At 41.8% G+C, this 25,075-nt stretch overlaps 1 protein-coding gene across 5 annotated transcripts in view; it reads left to right on the top strand.

Annotated features, from left to right (window-relative positions):
• ATM (ATM serine/threonine kinase) overlaps positions 1-24,770 on the top strand; it is a 121,898-nt gene extending 97,128 nt beyond the window's left edge. For all 5 annotated transcript variants that reach the window (XM_045895110.3, XM_064577496.1, XM_045895111.3 and 2 more), the window contains 16 exons: positions 709-822; positions 1,463-1,680; positions 2,143-2,350; positions 3,272-3,385; positions 3,699-3,857; positions 4,495-4,633; positions 5,826-5,908; positions 7,174-7,314; positions 8,021-8,137; positions 11,135-11,284; positions 13,155-13,320; positions 14,891-14,977; positions 17,714-17,828; positions 18,719-18,782; positions 23,512-23,648; positions 23,759-24,770. In XM_045895110.3, the coding sequence (XP_045751066.1) occupies positions 709-822; positions 1,463-1,680; positions 2,143-2,350; positions 3,272-3,385; positions 3,699-3,857; positions 4,495-4,633; positions 5,826-5,908; positions 7,174-7,314; positions 8,021-8,137; positions 11,135-11,284; positions 13,155-13,320; positions 14,891-14,977; positions 17,714-17,828; positions 18,719-18,782; positions 23,512-23,648; positions 23,759-23,942 (2,196 nt within the window). In that variant the 3' untranslated portion in view covers positions 23,943-24,770. The remainder of the gene's footprint in view (positions 1-708; positions 823-1,462; positions 1,681-2,142; positions 2,351-3,271; positions 3,386-3,698; positions 3,858-4,494; positions 4,634-5,825; positions 5,909-7,173; positions 7,315-8,020; positions 8,138-11,134; positions 11,285-13,154; positions 13,321-14,890; positions 14,978-17,713; positions 17,829-18,718; positions 18,783-23,511; positions 23,649-23,758) is intronic.
• The last annotated feature ends 305 nt before the right edge of the window (positions 24,771-25,075 follow it).

The following is a 25,075-nucleotide window of genomic DNA, read 5'->3' as shown; positions in this document are numbered from 1 at the left end:
GGAGAGGGAAGGGCGTGAGAGAACAAAAGTTAAAAGCAGAGCGTGTTGCAGTGACTGTCAGTCCACCTACTTAGGAAGTCCCACGTCTGATATTTTCTTTACCGTCGCCTGCCGGCTACTGACGACTTGTTGGCCTCTGTAGTTCTCTCTCCGGCGCGTGATGGGGACGGAGTAGAGGCATTGGTAGCAGTCACGCTGTGCTGGCTGGACACACACGTGCTCAGTGACGCCCAGCTGACCGCACCGTGGTCCTCGTTACCCGAGAGCTCGTCACTGTGCCACAGCTCTGGGAGCTGACACAGAATGATGTTTACTGGTCGCCCAACAAGCGTAGCCTGAAGTAGGTCTGGCTACAGGTGCCCACCCTCCTCGTACCTTGTTAGTGTTAGTGTTGCACTCGGCGTATTAGGGGCAATGACAGGACTCAGGTCACAGGGTTCTTGAACCTTGAACCTCTTGAAATGCGGTAATACACACCGATAGAGCCTCTGCAAAGTGCCTAGTTTATACGAGTGTTCAGGAATTGTGAGCTGCTCCAATAGGAGAGATGGTTTCATGAAACTTACCTATTTGTCATTATTAAAATCGTTGTATGGTGAAAGCAGATGAGGAAAACCATTTTTAACCTGCTTTTTCCCCCACATGGAACGTACTTCTGTATAGTCGTGGTGGTGAATTACATTTTAAGGTTTTGCTTTTTGTGTACAGAATGATCCTGACCTAAGACTTATCTACGCAGAATGTCTGAGAGTTTGTGGCACCTGGTTAGCAGAAACTTGCCTAGAAAACCCTGCGGTCATCATGCAGACCTATCTAGAAAAGGTAAGCTTTTCTAACACCCCTTGAGAGTTGCTCAGCATGAACACACTGTTGTAGCTCTGTGTAATTTTTAAGGCAGAATGAAGTACAGTGGTAAAAAAGAAGGACCCTGTTTTGAAAGTAAGCCCAGATGTATCCTCCCTCTACCCCCCACCACTAGCTACTCTCTGAACCAGCTGTTCCTGATCATTTCTCCATTTATCTATCTACAAAAAGAGCTGATAGAAGGAACATGCACGTCAGTCTTTATTCCTTTGTAATCTCAGCCTCCCTACAAGTAGGACTCACACTTCTGCGCTCCAGCCCCTTTCAACCTTCCTGTTGCTCCTTCTTACTCCTTTAGTTTAATTAATTTTGGAATAGCTAGTGTAGCATGAAAATCATAATAGGACTGTCTTTAAATTTAATGGAGGCCTTTGTTTTTCTACAGTTCTTTAAAATATTAGCTGTTGGGGTTATTTCTACACTGTCAGAGCTGTTTGAAAATTTAAAATACTGTACTTCATATAATTCAGCTTAACCATATGTATGGTTCATATATATGTATAAATTGAACTTCAGTGTGGTATTTCTTTGATTTGAGTGATTCTTTAGATGCACTTAGTATCTCTATATAATATAAAGGGATTGTGTTTTCTTCAAGGCAGTGGAAGTTGCTAGAAATTACGATGGAGAAAGCAGTGATGAGCTTAGAAATGGAAAAATGAAAGCATTTCTCTCATTAGCACGGTTCTCGGACACTCAGTACCAGAGAATTGAAAACTACATGAAATCATCAGAGTTTGAAAACAAGCAGGCTCTTCTGAAAAGGGCCAAAGAGGAAGTGGGCCTTCTTAGGGAACATAAAATCCAGACCAACAGGTAATGAGATGTCTACCAGTGAAAGTGGTAAGATACACAGAGATACAGTGACTGTATACGGAGAGATGTACTGAACCAGAGCATGAATTCATGCCGTGTGATTCTAGGTGCACTGTAGAGTGTAGAGCTTTTTGGGTTTGTTGGTATCATAGTTAAAAAGAGATAGGTGTTTAATTTAAATACAGAAGAGTTATCTCTTCTGATGTAATCAAACCCTTCTTCAGACCTGCCTTTGTCTGGCATACAATAGGGAAAGTAGAGTTAAATAGGCATCTTGGGGAGGGTCCACTTTGTCCCTGGTTGCCTAGAATGGCTTTTGAGTTGCACAGACTTACTTTCAGTTACTAAAAGGAAGTTTGTTCCCTTATAATTTTTAGAATTTTGCCTTTTCTCCTGGGATGGACACCTGAATGTTGATTTGTTTTGTGGGTTTTGTGTTTTCTTTTAATTATCCAATGCAAGATACACAGTAAAGGTCCAACGGGAGCTGGAGCTGGATGAATGTGCGCTCCGTGCACTGAAAGAGGACCGGAAACGCTTCTTATGTAAAGCAGTTGAAAATTACATCAGTTGCTTACTGAGTGGAGAAGGACATGATATGTGGATATTCCGTCTTTGTTCCCTCTGGCTTGAAAATTCTGGAGTTTCTGAAGTCAATGGCATGATGAAGGCGAGTCTTCTTTTTGAATCCAGTACTCTCACCTGTGCTCAATAAGCTCAGACAGAAGCCCGACGGTGTCAGGGATTCGTATGTTCTTTGTATCCCTGGTGTTTGGTTCGATGCTCTACTCAGAGGGTCTTGATGAGTTCCAGTGACGCAGGTTTATGCAGAGATGAGAGCATTTAGTTCCGTCCTTGCCTGGACCTTCTCAGTGACCACTGGAAGATGCCAGAGTGCCAGACTAGGAGATTGGGAAGGCAGCTGACGATGCTGTGACCCCAGGCGGGTTTTTCCTCCTGCTTCATCTTTTCTGAGATTTTTACAGTGAATTACTTTTGTAAATGAAAAATAAAGTTTTAGGACAACATTAAGGCAGTAGTATTTCATAAGTTTTTATTTAAAAATTTTAGATTTTATTGATGATATTAAAGTTATGCTTACAGGACCTATTTTGGCAACCAATTTGAAGCTTACAAGTAAAATGTTTCTTCTGGATGAAAAGAATGATAAGCCTCATGATAGATAGAAGCAATTTCTGCTGCTAGTACTCATTGAATCCTGTTAGTTTTAGCATACAGGGCACAAGTTACTCCATTGTATTATACACCGACTTCTCCGTAGTCGAGATCACAATGCCCTCAGACCCACATTCGTCCTCCTTGGGTTCACTGGAATGAAATCAGTGCGAGTGTTCCAGTTCTGAATACAGTTTAATTTAGGATCAAATACTGTGACTCACCAGTGAATCAATCTAGAATACCCATCAGGAAGACCACGAGAATGTCAAGGGAAAAAATGTGATTAGCGAAGTGTTATTAACGAGTAGATGCTTCTGCTAGTAGCATTATCTTACAATAATTTATTTGCTTAGATGTGAGACTTTTTTAAATGCATTGTTTCTTAAGGCTTTTTTTTTTTTTTTTGTGGTAGACCGATGGAATGAAGATTCCATCATACAAATTTTTGCCTCTTATGTACCAGTTGGCTGCTAGAATGGGGACCAAAATGATGGGGGGCCTTGGATTTCATGAAGTCCTCAATAATGTAAGCAAACCTGAAAATCAAAATACAGTTGCTTTTCTTTCATATATTATACATTACCGTTCCACTCTAGGAAATGAAAATATAGAAGTATTTTAGTCATTCGTATTTATTATGCTGTAAAAGGGCGGGAATAAAAATTTCCTTTTGTCTCTTCTCTCCGTTTCTCTGTCATTTCTCCCTGTTCCTCCGTCTCACACACACACACTCTACCCACATACCTGGAACGCCAAACAAAAGGAAAAATGTTATGGGTTTTCTAGTTTTGTTTGATTGGTTGGTTGCATAAAACTAATAGTTCTTTATTTTTTGACAGCTTATCTCTAGAATTTCAATGGATCACCCCCATCACACTTTGTTTATTATACTGGCCTTAGCAAATGCAAACAAAGATGAATTTTTGACGAAACCAGAGGCAGCAAGAAGGAATAGAATAATTAAAAATGCACCTAAACAAAGTTCTCCGCTTGATGAGGTATTTGGATTAAACATACATACCTTTTTGAATTGTAGTATTCATATTTTCCCACAATATTCCTTTCTTTTTTTTTTTAAAGATTTTATTTATTTATTTGACAGAGAGGGAACACAAGCAGGGGGAGTGGGAGAGGGAGAAGCAGGTCTCCAGGAGAGCAGGGAGCCCGATGGGGGGCTCCATCCCAGGACCCTGGGATCATGACCTGAGCTGAAGGCAGATGCTTAACGACTGAGCCACGCAGGCACCCCAATATTCCTTTCTTAAATCTCAGGGATTCTAAGAATGTGTGTTGACCGTATTCAGTTTTCAAATCCTTTGTTATTATGCCACCTAAAACTGGTTCAAAATTCCTGAATATTCTCCAAGCACAGTGGATACCAATACTTTTTTCTCTCACAGCATCGAGCAAAGAAAAAATACATTTCAAAATACACCCAAGTCCTTTACTGTTGATATTATTCTACCTTTGATGTATTTTATTCATAAGGTGACTATTTTATTCGTTTCTGAGCAATTATAGTCTTTCCAATGTTTAGTGCATATATTTTGCTTTTCCTTTTGTTATGACTCTGAAAAGTTTAAGTCTTGGGTATTTCTTTATGTAATGTTTTTTTGTTTTTTCTTTTCTGAATAGGATCGAACCGAGGCTGCAAACAGAATAATACATACTATCAGAAGTAGGAGACCTCAGATGGTCAGAAGTGTTGAGGCTCTCTGTGATGCTTATATCATATTAGCAAACTTAGATGCCGCTCAGTGGAAGACTCAGAGAAGTAGGTGTTTGAAAGAATGACAGTTGATTTTACACTATGTTTTTCTCTGGACAGATGTATTAATTACAGAGCCTAATATGTAATCTCTCTAACTTACCTACGTCACATTCATTACAGACATGGAGGTCCTTATGATTACAATTCCAGAGCTGAATTTTTATCCAGTAGCTTCAGCAACCCCTAGTCACTTACCATTTGATATCTTCTGTCATCTTGTAATATATGACTGCACTGAATTAATTGATTTCTCCAGGTAATCTCCTGGTACAAATACTTGTCGCAGAGAGAATTAATTGCGTAGAGGCAAATCCATTAAAATAACTGAATAACTGACAGTTGTCAGGGTCAAAGGTTTCTTAAAATGATGTTGTTACTCACCGTGCCCTAGGTCTTAAAAATGATAAGGCTTTACCATTTCCTCCATAAGCATTAGAATGCCTTGGATGTAATCCTTCACTCTTCTTACTGTGTCTGTTCAAATAATTATAAACTGCTGTAATATTTGGTTAAGTGTATACACTTAGAAGTCTCCCCATATTTTAACAATTGTATTCCCTTTTATGTTCAGAATCAGGTTTTTGCATTTAAGTTTTTTTTTTTTTTTTAAGGTTTTATTTATTTATTTGACAGAGACAGCGAGAGCAGGAACACAAGCAGGGGGAGTGGGAGAGGGAGAAGCAGGCTTCCTGCCGAGCAGGGAGCCCATGCGGGGCTCGATCCCAGGACTCCGGGATCATGACCTGAGCCGAAGGCAGCCGCTTAACGACTGAGCCACCCAGGCGCCCTGCATTTAAGTTCTTAATACTTGAAAAAAAGAATGAGAATTCTCATAGTATTCCTCTAAGCAAACAAAGCATATTGATCGTTAGATCCTTTGGTTACATTTAATAGTAATGTGGCGGGAGTACATCATGTATGTAGTGTGCAGACCGTTGTGTAATTATCTTAAGGTGCTCGGCCTGGGCTGTCAGCTGGGTTCTGGCCTAATTACTCATGCCAGGTTACCTGCAAAGTCAAGTGTAAGCCTTATCAGCTGTTGTCGTGCTCTGGCCCTGAGCTACGTTGTGTCCCGAGCCCTGGGTCTTCATTTCTGGATCGGGGCCTAAACCGCAGATTGGCCACAGGTTGCGTCTGCTTCAGAGCTGTTCCTCAGTGTGTAGTTGTCACCAAAACCTCTTTATTTTAAATACAGAAGGCATAAATATCCCAGCAGACCAGCCAATTACTAAGCTGAAGAATTTAGAAGATGTTGTTGTTCCAACTATGGAAATTAAGGTAATTTACTATTACCTCTCTTGATTTTTCTATTGAACTAAATTCCTCTTAATTAGGTTAACTATTTGAAGTAGATCAAAAGTGGTTAAAGATCAGCACTTTCATTTGTTTTAACCTTTAGTTTCTTTATAGATTCCCTTTACCTAAGTCTTACAATACTTAAAGGACTCTCCTGCTTTCTTTTCTTTTGCCTTCAGTTTTATACCTTCCATCTTCCTTGTGAAGAAGGTTTGTAGACTGTTACCTTTAGTGACTAAAAGAAGAAAAGTTTCTATGTGCTTATGCCAAGATTAATTTTTAACTTGGCAAGAAAGTCCCTAAATGCTTCATATTTTAAAAAGTCTGTGTGTTAGAATGTATTGACTGTCATGTATTGTGCTATTAAGTAATACAGTATGTGTTATAGTATTAAATTAACTGTAATATGCATGATACTTTTAGCTACGTTGTGCTCATCTTTTACTGCTAGAAATACCAAGTTGGCAGGGATATATGTAATAATAGGTGTTATAGTTTAGTAATGGACTGTTAACTACAGAGAACACACTGATGGTGACCAGAGGGGAGGTGGGTGGGCGGACGGGGGAAACGGGGGATGAGGATGAAGGAGTGCACCTGTCATGATGAGCACCAGGTAACATATGGAAGTGCTGAATCAGTATATTGTGCACCGGAAACTAGTAACTGTAAGTTAAATAGCTGGAATTAAAATAGAAACTTTAAAACTTTTTCAAAAGGATCATTTGACTGCATTCTTAGTATATGTAGTTATTCGAGTTGAAATGTAGCTGCATCATATGGATTAACTGATACCTTTCTGACTACATTAGCAAAGGTAGTTAGCCGAATATTTCCGAAAATGCCAGAGTTAGCAGTTCAGCCTAGAAGACCACTCTCCACACTTTTCTAAAAATTTACCTTACTATGTTTCTGTGAGACATTTACTCTTTCTCAGAGGACTTAACAGACAAAGTCAGCAGTGAGACCTGAAACCAGGTTCTTTAGTAGCTTTTTGGCAACACTATTCTAACACTGTGTGCCCCAGCGTTAGTGAGAGATGTTTAGAGAGGTGACTTCATAAACCTCTCCAGTGTTAAATTTTGTTTCTTTCATTTAAACAAGAAGTAAATTATCACTTGAGCTCTTAACCCACGGTACATTGTCCTTCATTCCTGTTTAATATTAAAATTGTCGTTTATAATTCATTCTTCTTTAAAAGCACATAGTGTAACCTGATCTCTTCTCTCATGTATATGCTTTATTAGGTGGACCCCACCGGAGAATACGGAAATCTGGTGACTATACAATCCTTTAAAGCAGAATTTCGTTTAGCAGGAGGTTTAAATTTACCTAAAATAATAGACTGTTTGGGCTCTGATGGCAAGGAAAGGAGACAGCTCGTCAAGGTGAGACTCCCCTCCAGGGGTGCGGTCCTTAGTGTCTTAGTGCAAAAAGTCAAAGCAAAACTGTAGTTGATATTTACTTCCTGCTTTGGGTCTTTCTTTTTCTTCTCAAAAATTGCAAATGAGGAAAACTTACAGAATATAAATACATTATTTTCTAGAAGCAGATTGCTTTTCTTAAATTTTTTGTGTCTCTGGAAGGCCAGCATTGTAACAGTTGACTGAAGTAAAAGGATACTTTTAACACGTACTACAGATATGATGAAGTTAACAATCCGCTTGCTTGTTATGGAAAAACTGTTCAGGTGATAGTTGCTTATTTTCTTGAAGAGTTCAAGTTGAAGGCCCTTGCTTTAAGAATCCTGAGTATGGCACTGGGCCAGCTGCTAGTAAATGTATCCGAAAGGGGACGGCATTCCTCGCTTACTCTGCTCCCAAGTTCTCCGGGCCGTGCTGGGAATTAGTGGAGGAGTTCCAGTGAGCCTAATTCCAGAAGCATTGAGGGGGAACGTTTTTCTAAACTCGTCTGCCTACCCATGTTACAGCATATTCTAAATGAAAGACTAGGTCTTAGTTATTTAAGAGACTGAAAAGGAGTACAGATGCTCAGATGGGTTTCTGAGCACCCTTTCATTGTCCTCATGCTCTCTGTGCGATTTTACCATAAAATGGACTGTGCCCAGTTGTTGGTGCTTTGATTACTCTGAAGGGCCGTGATGACCTGAGACAGGATGCGGTCATGCAGCAGGTTTTCCAGATGTGTAACAAGTTACTGCAGAGGAACACGGAGACCAGGAAGAGGAAACTGACTATCTGCACATACAAGGTGACTACTTCGCGCTTCTGCCCCTTCATCAAGAGCCTAGAAAAGATGCCGTTACCCAGATGAGGCCTCAGCCAGTGTTTTCTGTGAGAGTAAACATTTTAGACTTTGTGGGCCATGCAAGGTCTCTGTGGCATGGTCATTGGAAAAATGCACATTGTGGATGGTGGCTCAGGAGTCCTGGTCCTTTTGCCATTTGGGCGCCTTCCCTGCTAATCATGAAGCCCTGTTTTTCCCTTCAGTTAGTCTAGAAAGAAGTCTTTTGTCCGATCACATACAGTATTTGGAAGGGCTGGCTCCTGACAAGATGAGTGGGTTCTGTAGAGGTCTAAGAGACACCTCAGGCTCAGCAAGTTTAAAGTGGAGCTTTCGACGAATACCTCCACCCCCCAAAACCGCACAGCAAACACGTCTCCTCCTCACAGATCAGCAGGTGGCACAACCTTCACCCAGTTGCTCCCAAGTCGGGAGGCGGTCTTGTCCTTTTCTTTCTATGACTCTCGGAAACTTCAAACCTGTATGAAAGTATACAGAATAAGGTGATGAACTCCCTTGTACCATCACCCAGTTTCAGCAGTGATCAGCTCATGGGTAATTTGTTTCATTTCTCCTTCTCCCTACTTCCTTCCCTTCAGTATTATTTTGAAACAAAATGTCCTGTCCTTTCATCTGTAAACATGTATTTCAGCGTGTAGTTGCATAAGATAACGTCTCTTTAAAAAAACAAAACAGAACCACAATGCTGGCATCACTCCTAAAAGGCAGTAATTCCTAACTATCATGTCGGAATATCGGCACCATTTTAAACTCCTCTCTCAGATCTCACACCCGTTCCGTCCGCACGTCCTTACCGGCCCGCTTTCCGTGGAGTCACTGTTATCGCCCCTGCCCTCCCCACCCTGCAGTCCCGTCTCCTTGATCGTGTCTCACTAGCCCCTTACTTCTTCCCTGTGCCGCCAAAGCTCCTTCATTCACAGCCGTGAGGAGGATCTATTTAAGAGTCTGAGACAGACTAAATATGTCCATTTCCTGTTCTGAACTCCAGATGAGTTCACGTATCCCTGAATGAAAGTGATTGGCCTCTGCTGTTCCCTCTGCAGCTTCATCTGCCGCTCTCCCCACCCTCCTCTCTGACTTTCTCCCTGTGACGGCTCAGCTGCTCTTCCTGCTGTGGCTGAGATCCAGCACTTTGGTGTCACGCCCGGGCTTCCCTCCCCTCGGCCTGGAATACTCTTCCCTCAGGTCCCGTCCTCCGTCTCTCACTTCATTCAGGTTTCTCTCTGCGTCACCACCTCACAGAGGCCTTCTCTGACCATGTCTCTCTTAGTCACTTTTTTAAAATGCCTGTTTTGTTCTATTAAACACATAATGGACTCTCCACAAACATAGTTAATAGATTAATGAAAGACCTCCTTAAGACACAAGACAGTTCAGCATGTTTGAGTACATTAAAAAATTGATAGAAGTAAAGATTCTATAAAGACAAGTGGCCAACTAAGAAAAACGAATTTAATAATATTAGTAACAAAGGTTTGTTGTAATATTAATAACAATAGGGATTTATATATAGAATGTATAAAGAGCGGTCACCAACCAGTTGTAAAAAGGCTAACATGTCAGTAGGAAAATGGGTAAAGAATACAGACAACTCAGGAAGAAAATATTTGAGTGGCCAGTGAGCCTATTAAATTTTACTCAGCCTTACTGGGCATCTGAAAATACAGTGGAAGCCACAGTGAGATACTGGTGCACATATCTCACATCGGCACAGTACTGGGTGTCTAAATCGGCATAACTACTTTGGATAGTTCTTTGGCAGCATCTGGTTAACTAAGCGGAAGACGCAGATCCCCCGTGACCCCAGTATTCAGTTCCTGGGTGTGTATATATGTGGGTAATTACGGTGTTCTTATACAACCTGTGGTTGTTGAAACAAATGATTTAGGGTTACATGTACTAATGCAGATAAAATAGTGTTGAGTAAAAAACAAATTGCAGAAGCATTCACGGAGTATAATACTCTTTTACTTAAAGCTTACAACTCTGTACATACTGCTTTGAAATAATATACCAGAAATACCTGAACATTAATGATAACCAGATAACTAGCAGTCATCTTGGTGGTGGGGAAGGGCATGGGGCCAGGGAGCGGTACACAGGGAGCTTCATCTCTCTGCAGCAAATTTAGTGGGTAAAAGGATGTTTGTTTCTATTATTATTATTTTTTAACATTTTAAGATTTTATTTATTTATTTATTTATTTATTTATTTATTTATTTGAGAGTGAGCGAGAGAGAAACAGCATGAGAGGGGAGAGGGTCAGAGGGAGAAGCAGGCTCCCTGCTAAGCCGGGAGCCCGATGTGGGACAGGACCCTGGGATCATGACCATGAGCAGAAGGCAGTCGCTTAACCAACTGAGCCACCCAGGCGCCCTGTTTCTATTATTTTCTATACTTTGTGTATGTTTATATATATGTCAGTTTTTAATCTTTCCAGTAAAATTGCTCATTTTATGTTCAGGAATATATTTCCTCTTGGTATAGCTAACAAGACTCTAAAGCAAGAATACATATACTTTTAATTATCAAAGTATATTAGTATTAAGGTTATAGTCAGTATTTTCCAAAGTGAAATGCTTCAGATTGTTTGATACTAAAAGTATGAGGAAAGCAGGTAACTCCTCTGCTAAATGGAGCAAACTGTGGCTCAGGCACAGATGCTACTGAAAAGCCTAGTTAACAGGCTTGACCTCTCAGGGAATCATGGAGACTGAGAGCAGAGCAGGTCCTCAGGAGTCTCAGCCGCAGGCTAGAAACTCCTGTTCTTGGAGCGTAAGTGTATTTTCCGTTGCTTACCTCCAAGATGTTCTGTCTCCTCTGGACACACAAACAGCAATACAGTCGAAAGAGCTGCTTTCCACGGTTTCTGGTAGTTGAGTGATCGTCACATGCTCTTCGGGACCCTTCCACTAATCAGAAGGCATCTCCTCTGTGGTGCAGGTGGTTCCGCTGTCTCAGCGAAGCGGAGTTCTTGAATGGTGCACAGGAACTGTCCCCATCGGTGAGTTCCTCGTGAACAACGAGAACGGTGCTCATAAGCGATACAGGCCGAGGGACTTCAGCGCCTTTCACTGCCAGAAGAAAATGATGGTGAGTGACACTCACAAGTACAAATTAGTGCAAGACTATGTACCAGCTTGCCGCAGCTGACCGCTCTGAAATGTTAGAGCACACAGTCATGTTTCAGTGTCATCGAGTGGTGATCCTGAGTGAAAGCAAGCACGCCCGCCAGCATAGAAGTGTGTGTGAGTGAAACAGGAAGGTCTGTAAACTCTATAAAGTGCCGACCCTTGTCTGATGAGAGACTTAACATTCGGTGGAATGCTAATTTGCTTCCAGTTTGGGGTAAGCTAATTCTTAACAGACAAAACACTAATTAAACCAAAAAATAGATAACAAAATAATTTTTATATAAAACTGATAGACCTTTTAAGACATTGGCCACATCACACTGGCCTTGTGGCCTGACGTTCATCCAGCCGCAACATGGACTGGACTTTCCCCTGGGCACTGTGCTCACACTTCACAAATGTTAGGACTCCTCATCGTCGTACTTACCCCATTTTAAAATGAGAGGACATTCAGAAACTTCACTTGCCCAGGTCAATGAGCTAATGGTGGAGCAAGGAGTTGAATCTTGTCTTTCCAACCCTGAATCTGTTACCTTTCCTTATAATTTTTTAACTGGGTGGCAAAGTGCCGCAGGTGTTGTGATGGAAAGCTTTCCCGGGTACCGTGCAGGCCCAGGGGTAGATGTGGTGCGTTCTACCTGCGCTGGGCAGGACTGGAGCCAGATCCAGAAAGGCTTCGTAGGGCAGTGGCCTTTGAGCCGAGATGACTCACTGAATTGGTTTTCCAAGTAGAAGGCGCATGCAAGCAAAGGGAAGGAGGCCCGGACAGGCAGTTGGAGACAGCAGAGGCTTAGTTTTTGAGGAGATCAGTGAGACTGAAGCAGTAGTTGTTAGTCAGAAAATGGAGGGTTGCTTCATGAAATGCTCAGAACTGGGTACTTTATCCTGTAGGCAGTAGAGAACCCTCGAGAAGGACAGTAATACCAGATTTGCATTTTAGAGAAAGATCTCACAGCACTGTGGGCTGCATTTTTGAGAAGCTGACTAGAGGCGTGACACAGGGGCCCTGAATTAAGACGAATAGCAGCAGGAATGGAAAGTAAGGGGTACATATCAGAAATATTAAGGAGGCAGAACTGATAGGATTTGATTACTGATTAGAAGTGGGGTTGGGGAAAAAGTAATCAGTGACACCCAGTGTTTGGGTGATGGGGGTGGATGGAGGGGCTCCTTACTGTGTAGAAGATGAGAGAAGTGGCTGAGGTTTGCTGAGGAGAAGGTGAAGAAGTCGTTCGGGTTTGGAAGTGATCCAGGTGAAGATGCTGATGGGCAGTCTGAGAAGCAGGCCAGGCGGAACTTCATAAAGACACTGGGCCAGAGATTGAGATGTGGGGTCGTCAGCACATGGTGAGAGTGCAGCCCATGGAGGTAGATCAGCTCTGCCCCAGGAGAGGATTACCTAGTGAGAAGATATTGGGAGGACAGATCTGAGACATGTCAGCGTCTTCGCCATCCATTCTTGCTTTTCTGTTTCCTGTTGGGCCCCTGGTGCTCTGTGCCCTGATCCTCAGACAGTCCGGAGCCGTTTCTGGCTGTTTTGTGTTTACTTCCACATAGATAACAGAATCATTCCAATTTGAATTGAATTAAAACAACAGTCACTGTTGGTGTGTCTCCTTCCCCTAAGATTCACATGTGAAGCCTAAAGGGATTATACCTTGTCACTGTTTTCCTGACCAGACTGTTAGCTTCGGGGGGGTAGATAATACCTTGTTTATCTCTTCATTGCCTCTGCATCCGTCATACTGTTTTCTACCTAGAAACTCTCAGTAGACATTAAAGTAGTTGAACACAATATTGAGAAAATTTTATATTTGATCTTTTTAAAGGATGTACAAAAGAAGTCGTTTGAAGAGAAATATAAAACGTTCATGGATGTCTGCCAAAAATTTCAACCGGTTTTCCGTTACTTCTGCATGGAAAAATTCTTGGACCCAGCCGTTTGGTTTGAGAAACGACTGGCTTATACTCGCAGCGTGGCCACTTCCTCTATCGGTAATCATCCTGTCCGTTGTAGCCCGTGGGCACTGGCTGCTTTCTCAGCTGCAGGGGGTGATGGTGCTGAGGGAGCTTGTCAGCCAGACCATCCTCGTCACTCCGTCATTGTGCGTCTCGTTCGCCTCTCGGCTCGTAACTCATTCTTCTGAGCTTTTGCAGGAAAGAATTCTCCTACTCCAAGGAGAGAGAAGACCGGCTCTTCTTTGTTCAGTAGTGAATATGGCGTATTTTCAATCTTCCCTCAATATGTTATTTTCTTCTTTTTTTTTTTTTAAGATTTTATTTATTTATTTGATGGAGAGAGAGATAGCGAGAGCAGAAACACAAGCAGGGGGAGTGGGAGAGGGAGAAGCAGGCTTCCCGCCGAGCAGGGAGCCCGACGTGGGGCTCGATCCCAGGACCCTGGGACCATGACCTGAGCCGAAGGCAGACGCTTAACGACTGAGCCACCCAGGCGCCCCTCAATATGTTATTTTCTGAGATCGCCTTTGGGAAATAATAAAACCCATGATAACTATATTTAACTTAACCTCCTTTAATTTAATTTGTTGTTCTTTTGCACAAAATCTCTGTTATCACTCAGTGACTGAATCTATTTAATAGAATTTTATGTTTGGATTAGAAAGCATGATATATATTCAAATACGCAGGGCACACTACATATTTTGACCTTGTTTTTTTAATTGGTAAGAGACTGGAATAGCTAGACAGGGCTATTAGCCAAATCCTAGAGTATGAAAACTAATGTTGAATAGCAGAGATCTTCTAATCTATTGATTTTTTAACTAAGAAAGGCCATCCCTCCATCACTTAGGTAGCATACCCCGAGAGGCAAGGAGTGTATATTCTGAACAAGTTCTCGGTCATTAAAAAGTCCTCATCCTTTCTTGTCTGAAGAAAGTCTACAGTGAGTGAACAAGAAGTTCAAGTCCTCATCCTTTCTTGTCTGAACTATTATGTCTTCTTGTCTACAGTGAGAATCACTAATCTGAGTCAACTAATTTAGTTTATAAATAAGAAAGGAGACCCAGTTCATGACAGTGCTAGCCAGGTGCACGGGCGTCCTGTTTCTTCTGTAACACCACATGCTGTTTTCATTAGGTCAGAAGTGTTTGGGCGTGCCATCATCTATCTTGAAAACAGAAATGTAGTTTTTCCTGGACATATATCTGATGAAATGAGTTAGTGCTTAATTTATGTTAAATTTAAAAGTATACTCAGTAAAATATTTGAGGGCATATAATGCCTTGCTAAATAATGGGTCTCAACTTTAACCACACTAATTTTCAAAGTATGAATATTTTTAAATGTATGCTTATTAGTAAAGGGAAAGCTTTTTTTTAGCTCACCATGTAGAATTTGTAAAATGCAGTGTTGATGAAACAGCTCGCAAGATCTGACTTAAATTCAAAGTGGCAAGTTATGTGCCTATTTTCCTTAAAGCCGGCTAAATAGCCTACACTACTTAAAAATGTTGTCAGTGGTATTAGTAGAAATTATGGGTCAGTGTGTTCTAGAAATAGATGATCCCAGGGATTTCAGGTTGGTTTGTTGTTTTTTTCCCCAGTTGGTTACATACTTGGACTTGGTGATCGACATGTACAGAATATCTTGATAAATGAGCAGTCTGCAGAACTTGTACATATAGATTTGGGTAAGTAATAAAAGATTAGAAATGCATCTTTATTCTGTTTATTAAATACTTGGTCATAAGAAGTGATATTTGCCTCCAGGATGTTACAAGTGTGAGGGAGACAGATCAAAGTAGTAAGTGTTGTTTAAAAAAAAAGCATAAACACATGCTAGAGGGAATAGCTAACTCTGTTGAGATAATGAGTGAAACTTACTACAACAGGGGACATTTAAGCCAGATCTTAAAGAAAGGAAAGATAATCCAGACAGAAGAGAGAACAAATACAAAACGGGGACTAATGAAGATGTAATCTGTAGGAATGGTGAGATGTCCGATATGGCCGGAGTGAAGTTTGCGTGTAGTTGAGTAGCTGGAGAGGTAGCTTGGTACTAGACTGTAAAAAGCCAGGCTAAGCGTTTCAGCTTTAACCTGTGAAACAAGGGGGGAAGTAAATGAAGATGTACTTAAGTAGGACATGATCACATTTAATTATTGGAGAAATAATTTGGGGAGCAATACTGGCAGTGGAAAGACACGTTAGGGGCTAGTATAATAGTTCAGACAAGAAAGGACGAGGACTTGAACTAAAGTTGTAGAGGTCAGGAGCTGGGCTGTGGGGGACGTTTTCATCGTAACCTGCAGCCGGGATGCTAGACATGGCAAGGGCAGGAGAAGGGATGGCAGGATAACTGACGTTTCTAGTGAGGGAACACAGCAGGTTTTGTGAAGAATGAGAAAGCAGTGAGTTCACTTTTGCATCTTGTCTTTAGGTATTAATGGGACTTCCAGGTGTAATGGGCAGTTTAATATACAGGAAGGCAAAGAGGTTGAGCATAATGATAGAGCTGTACAGCCTTCCGCTAATAGATGTCAGCTGAGGTCAGTGGACTGGAGGAGGTTCTGATCTTCTATATCCTCCTTGATAAAGAAGACTGAAGACAGAATCCTAAGGAATGCCAGTTTTGAAAAGCCTGAGTCAGAAAAAACATTGAGGAATAACCAACAAGTCATGGGAACGAGGAGGCAGGGGTATCTTGGAAGGCAGGGGCGGGAAGTTTTTCATGAAGGAAGAAGTGCTCAGTAGTGTCTGCTACGGCAGGTCAGATAAGGTCAACACTGAAAACAGGCCTTTGAACAGTTAATCGCTGTTCAAGGTCTAGGAAGTTAATCTGAATAGGATGGAAGAAGTGAGACTGTGGAAAGGTAAGGACTTGCAGACCAAGAATGAGCGCTGCCCACGAGAGGTTTAGAAGGATGGGAGAGGCATTGGCTCTAGAGATGAGAGAGACATGCTCCAGCCCTTTTTGTTTGTTTTGAGGGTTTTTTTGTTCATTTGCTTTTTAAAGATGAGAGCGGCGTGCACATGTTCTATATGGATAAGCTAGAGGAGACAGACAGAGATCCTGAAATAGCGAGGGGAAGTCCTCAAGCATCTGGGGTACAGTTAGCTTTACGCGGGAGGCACATTAGCTTTTCCACTGAGAGGAGGAAGGTCTTGAGCTAGAGGAGAAAGAATTGGAGGGAAGTAACATTTGCTATTCTGTTTTAACTGAGAAAGCAAAAGCCTGCTTGCTTGCTGAGCAGCGGAGGGATGGTAATTGGCCTTGTAAGAACAGTACAATGCAAACCGGGCTCCACGGAGGTGAGACCAAGAGCCGGGTGGAGACGGGGAGCGAAGGCGACGTGCCGAGCAGTCCACGGGGCGCTCGCCTACCGTGAGGACCTGCACTTGCAGTGGGGCCAGTGGTGTCTTCCCGTACCTCCTCCCAGCCTCCCTGAGTGAGTCGCAGCTGTGCTTAGAGAAGTGTGGAGCGGCCGGGGGCCAACGAGACATGAGGCAGCAGTGAGAGTGAGCAGCCTTGCACTCCGCACCCTGAGTGGAGTAGGGAAGGAAGAAAGGCTGACAGACTAGAAATCTCAGTGAGTTTGAAGACTCTTTAATAAGGGGGTAGAAACAGAGCTTTAAGATTTCTAAGAAGGTGTAGTCTCAGGAAATTATCAGTTCTGTATTATAATCCATATAAGTCGTTGCTGAGTTAAGATGGAGTTTCATTAGAATAGAGAAGATCACGTATATTACATGGTTTTCCCCAGAATGAATTCAGTTATACGAAGTTACAAAAGAGTAGTGATTGCTGGAGGCACAGAGTGAGTGGGAGGGCAGTAGGCTGGGAGGGATGTGGGTGGCTGTAAATGGGGCAGCTTGAAGGATTCTTGTGGTGATGGAAATATTCTGGACCTTGATTGGATCAGTGTCCTGGCTGGGAAACTACTGTGTAGTTTTGCAAGATTGGGGGAAAATGAATAAAAGGTATATGGGGAATTTTGTATTTTGCATATTGTATCTTATGAATGCATATCAATCTATAGTTATCTCAGAATAAAAAGTTTCATTTAATAAGAAGTTTTAGTATATAAAACTTAAATGCGTGTATACTTAAATACATATAAATTAAGATTATATGCATACTTTGCATTTTAAATCCTACCCATCACTATTTCCTTTTAAAAAATCACCCTTTAATCTAGAACTTCTCTAATTATGTCTGGAAGTTGTTATGCTTTTTAAATTTGAGGTGCATCTCCTAGACCGTGGCAGAGCAGAAACAGAATAAACCACCGTGAGTGGTACTATGTGTTACTATGCAGTATTTATTGATGACAGATGATCTGGGGCCTTGCACAGCTCACACGCCCCAAGGGAGGACAGTCAGTTTGCTGTGGAACCTCCTAACCTTGCTGTACTGTTTCCTTTAGGAGTTGCTTTTGAACAGGGTAAGATCCTCCCTACTCCTGAAACGGTTCCTTTCAGACTCACCAGAGATATTGTGGATGGGATGGGCATTACTGGTGTTGAAGGTGTCTTCAGAAGGTAAGGGTTTACAGCAGATGGTTTTTTATGTCAAAATTATTTGGATTATTGATTTCTGTAGACTCTAGGATTCACTGCTAAATCATGTTCCAGTGCTGAAAACCCCAGAGTAAAGACTGTAATAGTTTCCCCTTCCTTCAGACCACCTGGGACCTCACCCTATATAACATACATAGCTGTCCTTCCTAGCACCTTCTGGAAGCAGCTTGCCTCTACCGTTAATGCCTCTGTCCTCGGGAACTCCGTTTACTGCTCAGAACTCCTTCGGGCGCTCAGTGTTGGGCAGATAAGCTCTGCTGAAGGAGCGTATGATGGACTGGTTCCAGCTGAAAGCACTTCCCAGGTCCCTGTAGCTCCCCAGCATTGGTCCATGTGCTCAGCTTTTACTAGAGTAGAATCCAGTCAGAGTGAACTAATAATTAACACAATAATCACTGACTGAAAGCAATGTTTCATAGTACTACTGTGTTTTATTCTTACGAAGGCTTAGCTTACATTCATATAGATATATTCCTTTTTTTTTTATTTTTTAAAGATTTATTTATTTGACAGAGAAAGACACAGCGAGAGAGGGAATACAAGTAGGGGGAGAGGGAGAAGCAGGCTCCCCCCTGAGCAGGGAGCCCGATGCGGGGCTCGATCCCAGGACCCTGGGATCATGACCTGAGCCGAAGGCAGACACTTAACGACTGAGCCACCCAGGCGCCCCTAGATATATTCTTTTCAAAAACAATTTACCAAAAATGCAGTCTGCCCTAGTACTGTGCTCTTTGAGATGTTAATCTGGGAATTATTAATAAGAATAGTCTCGGCACAGTATACATGAATATATAGCGATGAGATGTTGGACACGGTGTGTAACAAGATCCATATTTGTAACGTGTTTGTAGATGCTGTGAGAAAACCATGGAGGTCATGAGAAGCTCTCAGGAAACCCTGCTAACCATTGTGGAGGTAAAGTGTATTATAAGGAAATCTTTATTTCTCTGCCGTTAGACTGTGTATCTTGTTAGGACGTCACTGATTTGAGGATCAGTGCTTCATGTTAATGTGGTGGGATGGGCAGTGGGAGGGACGGGGGTGCGCACATCAGTAAACAGTGGTTTAGAAACGCCTCCAGTCCTCCCAGGTTTCTGGGCATGTTACGGCTTCCTAAGTCATCTCTAGTGTTTAAATCATAAATCAGCACTTCGACATCTTTGCTCTCTCCTGTGGCATGACTTGCTTTCAGAATGGTTTGCATTGGGGTTTTGAGAGAAATCGTAAATTATATCCCTTTGCCCAGGTTCAGAACATGTAATCACTGCTTCATGTTGATCAGGCGGAAAGAGGAGAAAATAATGCAGATTTCCAGGCCTTAATGACATTAGCTCTACCCCAGAGAGAATTATGTACCTAAAGCAGTGTTTCACCACCCTGGTCAAGGGTGTGTGGGCAACAGATGAGTTGTGTCTGCTCCACAAGGAAACGTGGGAGACAGAGCACAGGGGACTCCCTTACCCACAACCGTCAGCATTTATTCCTTTAACCTGGTGGTGCTCAACTGGCTGGACTTGACTATCACCAGTACAGCTTTTAAAAAATACTGATGCTGACCGTGTTCAAACCATACTTCAGGGGTGGGGCAGGAACATTTGGTTTTTTTACAGATTTTTATTTATTTGACAGCGAGAGAGGGAACACAAGCAGCGGGAGTGGGAGAGGGAGAAGCAGGCTTCCCGCGGAGCAGGGAGCCCGATGTGGGGCTCGATCCCAGGACCCTGGGACCATGACCCGAGCCGAAGGCAGACGCTTAACGACTGACCCACCTGGGTGCCCCTTATTTATTTGACAGAGAGAGAGAGACAGCGAGAGAGGGAACACAAGCAGGGGGAGTGGGAGAGGGAGAAGCAGGCTTCCCGCCGAGCAGGGAGCCCCGATGCGGGGCTCTATCCCAGGACCCTGGGATCACGACCTGAGCCGAAGGCAGACGCTTAACGACTGAGCCACCCAGGCGCCCCGGAACATTTGTTTTTTTTAAAAGCTATTGATATCTACTGGGTGGAGGCCGTAAACATCCTGTAGTGCACAGGACAGCCCCCACAACAAAGAAGTTTTCAGCCCAAAAATGTTTGTTTGTTAGTAGTGCCTGGATTGAGAAACCCTGCTGTAGCTTAATCGGTCTGTATTCCTTTATTGTTTTCATTCAGCCACTGCTGTTTTGATGGTAAGACTAAAGTCGTTTTTTGAAGTAGTCTGGTTCTTCCTTGATTTCAAAATTTACAAATATGACACCTAACGGAAGGCTTAGGGTTTGAAATAATTTGTGTTGTTTTTCTACTGAAACCCAAGACGACCATTATAGACTCTTTGTAATAATAGAGACCTCCATTCCTTTTCATTATTTGATTAATAAAATGTACTTCCCTGTGGGTTCAAGCTGAAGTAACGATCAACTTCATATAGACTGCGATATGCAGAAGACGTCATAGACAAACCTAATGGTAACCACAAATCAAAAACCAGTAATAGACATGCAAAGAATAATCCAAGTATATCATTAAAGAAAACTAACAACCATGAAAGAGAGACAGAAGAGGATCAAAGAAAAACTACAAAAACCACCATAAAACAAGTAACAAAATGGCAATAAATACATGTCTATCAATAATTACTTTGAATGTAAATGGACTAAATGCTCCAATCAAAGACATAGTATGACAGAATGGATAAAAAAAACAAGACCCATCTATGTGCTGCCTACAAGAGACTCATCCCAGACCTAAAGACACCTGCAGATTGCAAGTGAGGGGATGGAGAACCATCTGTCATTCTAATGGATGTCAAAAGAAAGGTGGAGTAGCAATACTTACATTGGACAAAACAGACTTTAAAACAAAGACTGTAAAAACAGACAAAGAAGGATACGATATAATAATAAAGGGGACAATCCAGCATGAAGATATAACAATTACAAACATTTATGCATGCAACACTGGAGTAGCCAAATACATAAAATAGTTAATAACAAACATGAACTCATCAGTAGTAATACAGTAATAGTAGGGCACTTTAACACCCCTCTTCTATTGATGGACCAGCCATTCAAATAGATCCAACAAGGAAACAGTGGCTTTGAATGACCAACTGGACCAGATGGACTTAACATATATTCAGAACATTTCACCCTAAAATAGCAGAATCCACATTCTTTTCAAGTGCACATGGAACATTCTCCAGAACAGATCACATATTAGGCCACAAAACAAGTCTCAACAAATTAAAAAAGGTCAAAGTCATACCACGCATCTTTTCTGACCACAGCGCTAAGAAACTATAAGTCAACCACAAGAAAAAATCTGGAAAGACCACAAATACATGGAGGATAAATAACATGCTACTAAACAATGAGTGGATCAACCAAGAAATCAGAAAGTACATGGAAACAAATGAAAACACAATGGTCCAAAATCTTGTGATGCAGCAAAAGCAGTTCTAAGAGGGAAGTTTATAGCAATACAGGCCTACCTCAAGAAGCAAGAAAAATCCCAAATAAACAGCCTAAACTTACACTTAAAAGAGCTAGAAAAAATACAAAGAAAAATCATGCCAGTAGAAGGAAAGAGATAATAAAAATTAGAGCAGAAATATATGAAATAGAAACTAAAAAAAAAAAATAGAAAAGATAAATGAAACCAGGAGCTGGTTCCTTAAAAAGATCAACAAAATTGATAAATCTCTAGCCAGACTCATAAAAAAAGAAGGGATTCAAAATCACAAATGAAAGAGGAAAAATAACAGCCAATGCTACAGAAATACAATTACAAGAGAATATTATGAAAAACTATGCCAACAAATTAGACAACCTGGAAGAAATACAGAAATTCCTAGAAGCACCTACCAAAACTGAAGCAGGAAGATGTAAAAAAATTTGGACTGATTACCAGCAAGAAATTGTTTGGAGTTTTTGATTACTGATTCAAACAAAACTCCAGGACCAGATGGCTTCACAAGGGAATTCTACCAAACATGTAAAGAAGAATTAATACCTATTCTCGAACTATTCCAAAAAAATAGAAAAGAAAGGAAAACTTACAGATTTATTGTATGAAGCCAGTATCGCCCTGACATCAAAACCAGATAAACACAATATAAAAAGAGAGAACAAACTATAGGCCAATATCTCTGAAGATACATGGATGCATAAACCTTCAACAGAATACTAGCACACTGATTCCAACACTATATTAAAAAAGTCATTCACCATGTGGCCAAGTGGGATTTATTCCCGGTATGCAAGAGTGGTTTGCTATTTGCAAATCAAACAACATGATACATTATTACATTGATAAGAGAAAGGATAAAAACCATGTTATAATTTCAATAGGTGCAGAAAAAGCATCTGACAAAGTACAACATCCATTCATGATAAAATGCCTCAACAAAGTAGGTTTAGAGGGAACAAACTGAACATAATAAAGGCCTTATATGAAAAAACCCACAGCAAACATCATCCTCCGTAGGGAGAAACAGAGCCTTCCCTCTAAGGTCAGGAACGAGACAAGGATGTCCACTCTCACCACTTTTATTCAACATAGTACTGGAAGTCCTAGCCACAGCAATCAGACAACAAAAAGAAATAAAAGGCATCCAACTTGGTAAGGAAGCAGTAAATTTTCACTGTTTGCAGATGACATGATACCAAAAATAGAAAACCCAAAAGATTCCACCAAAAAGCTAGTAGACCTGATAAATGAATTCAGTAAAGTCGCAGGACACAAAATCAATGTGTAGAAATCCGTTTTAGATTAACAGAATATTCCACCGTGACAGAGTTGTAACACTTTCTGCTGCTGCCCTTTTTTGTGTTTCCTCAGTACTTCTGTAGGCTGGGCTGTAAACTGCCTTTAAGCATTCCATGTTTCCTTCCAGGACATGTCCTGCATCAGCAGTACCAAAATCTGCTCCGGGCAACCCCCAGGGTCACTAAAAACTGTGGGGGCACTGACTTCGAATATATGCGGTTTGTCCATAAGTTCCAGGGTTCCCGTGTGACTTCACGTTGGGCAGTGACATGGCTTTAGAGAGATCCAGACCAGGCTCACCCACAAAAAGGACCCTGGGTTTGGAGGAGCTTTCAATAAAGCAGACTCTTTGTTTTCTCTAGTGGAATTTAGAACTAATTGAGAGAAAAAGAAAAAGACTTAGGAACAGAAATCAGAATGTTAGCTTTATTACTGATAAAATGCTTGGATAAGATGGTATAAGGCGTGAGGCCCACACAGGCTTGCTGGTGCTTCCTGCTCCCACTGCCGATCCCACCTGAGGGAGGGATGGGGCGCAGAGCGGATGCCTTTGCTCAGGATCCTAGTGGTGAAGAGGAGAGAGAGAAGAAAGAAAGGGAGGGAGGGACTAGTCCTTATCTCTTTGAAATAGATTAGTTTCACCGAGTCAGAAACAGAGGTCAAGGGATGTCACCACCCCACCCAGGGAGGAAGAACGGATTCAGAATGGGCTAGGAAGCCCAGAGCACTATGCTGACACAGTTTCCTCCACAAGGAAACAGGAAGTGCCTCCATAGGTCGTCCCCGTCCCCCCAGTCACCTACCATTTGACTGGCCTCTTATTTTTTATCACACTGGTTCCTCTGTCTCTAAATACGTCATCAGAAGGCACATTGTTCTAACACGTATGTTCTGCCTAGGTTCTCCTCTACGACCCCCTGTTTGACTGGACCATGAATCCTCTGAAAGCTCTGTATTTACAGCAGAGGCCGGAGGATGACGCTGAGCTGCACTCCACTCCTGGTGGAGAGGACCCGGAATGCAAACGCAATCTCAGGTGAGCTGCCTGTTACGAACAAGGGCCCTACTGTCCAACTGCTCAGATTTTCCTGTTCCCAAGGCCCTTGAACTGTCCCACCGCACTACAACCTGTGTGTTTGTCCTCAGTGACACGGACCAGAGTTTCAACAAAGTAGCGGAACGAGTCTTGATGAGACTACAAGAGAAGCTGAAAGGAGTGGAGGAAGGAACAGTGCTCAGCGTGGGGGGGCAGGTGAATCTGCTCATCCAGCAAGCCATGGACCCCAAAAATCTCAGCCGACTTTTCCCAGGATGGAAAGCTTGGGTGTGATCCAGCATATGAATTTCCCTTCAGCTCAACCTTTAGAAATTATACTGTGGCCTTCATTTTTAACCCATCCAACAGACTTTGAATAGGTATTAATATTTAACTAAGTGAACTATTTACTGTTTTTAAAAAAGTGTTTAATACTTGACTCAGTCACCTAAAGAGGCCTTGACAGTCTCAAGGAAAATCTCCTCTATCAAATGTTAGAAGTAAGTGTCATTCATGCTGTACTTGTAGGCTAGACATTTGTTTTTTCTTTTCAAATACATGTATTGTTCTCCGTAAAACCCCTGACAGATGCTTTAGCTGAAAGTGGAAGCAGCTGGAGGGCAGAGAGCATCACTGACAGTGTTTGCTTGAGTATGAATTAGAAGAAAGAAACTGCTGGATTGAGGTAGCTTTTAATTAAAACTTATTCCCCAGATATTAGATATGAATGATAAGTTATTTGATACTAATTTATAAAAGGAAGAAAAAAACTTTAAAATTGTAACCATCTATATATCGTGGTAAAGCCACATTAAAAATAAGCAATATTGAAAGCAAGTTAGTACTTAAGAAATATGTCTGGGGCGCCTGGGTGGCTCAGTTGGTTGGGCGACTGCCTTCGGCTCAGGTCATGTTCCCAGGGTCCTGGGATCGAGTCCCACATTGGGCTCCTGGCTCAGCGGGAAGCCTGCTTCTCCCTCTCCCACTCCCCCTGCTTGTGTTCCTGCTCTCGCTGTCTCTGTCTCTGTCAAATAAATAAATAAAATCTTTAAAAAAAAAAAAAAGAAAGAAAGAAAGATGTCTGGATTTTCAGTAGGAAGATCACCCAGTGTTACTGAATAATGAAGTTACTTTATGGAGAACAAATTTCTAAGACAACAGTTAGGATGGTTTCTATTTTTAAAAATGTATATTGGGCCTTCTCATTCTATTCTGTATCTTTTAAACCCTTCTGTGCTTTATCTCTCTCTGATGACTTTATATCTCTTCTAGTTTATGAATTCTCTTGTCAGCTATATATAATCTCCTTTTTAGACTGTTTACCATGTTTCTTTTTTCAAAATTTATTTTTCATTTCGGGGCGCCTGGGTGGCTCAGTTGGCTAAGTGTCTGCCTTTGGCTCAGGTCGTGATCCCAGGGTCCTGGGA

This window comes from Mirounga angustirostris, unplaced genomic scaffold (genome assembly GCF_029215605.1).
Source record: "Mirounga angustirostris isolate CCGP_5_RB_7025 unplaced genomic scaffold, mMirAng1.0.hap1 SCAF_13, whole genome shotgun sequence".
In the NCBI taxonomy this organism is placed as follows: Eukaryota; Metazoa; Chordata; class Mammalia; order Carnivora; family Phocidae; genus Mirounga; species Mirounga angustirostris.
The sequence above is the reverse complement of the archived record's forward strand: the minus strand, read 5'-3'. Positions and strand labels throughout refer to the sequence as shown.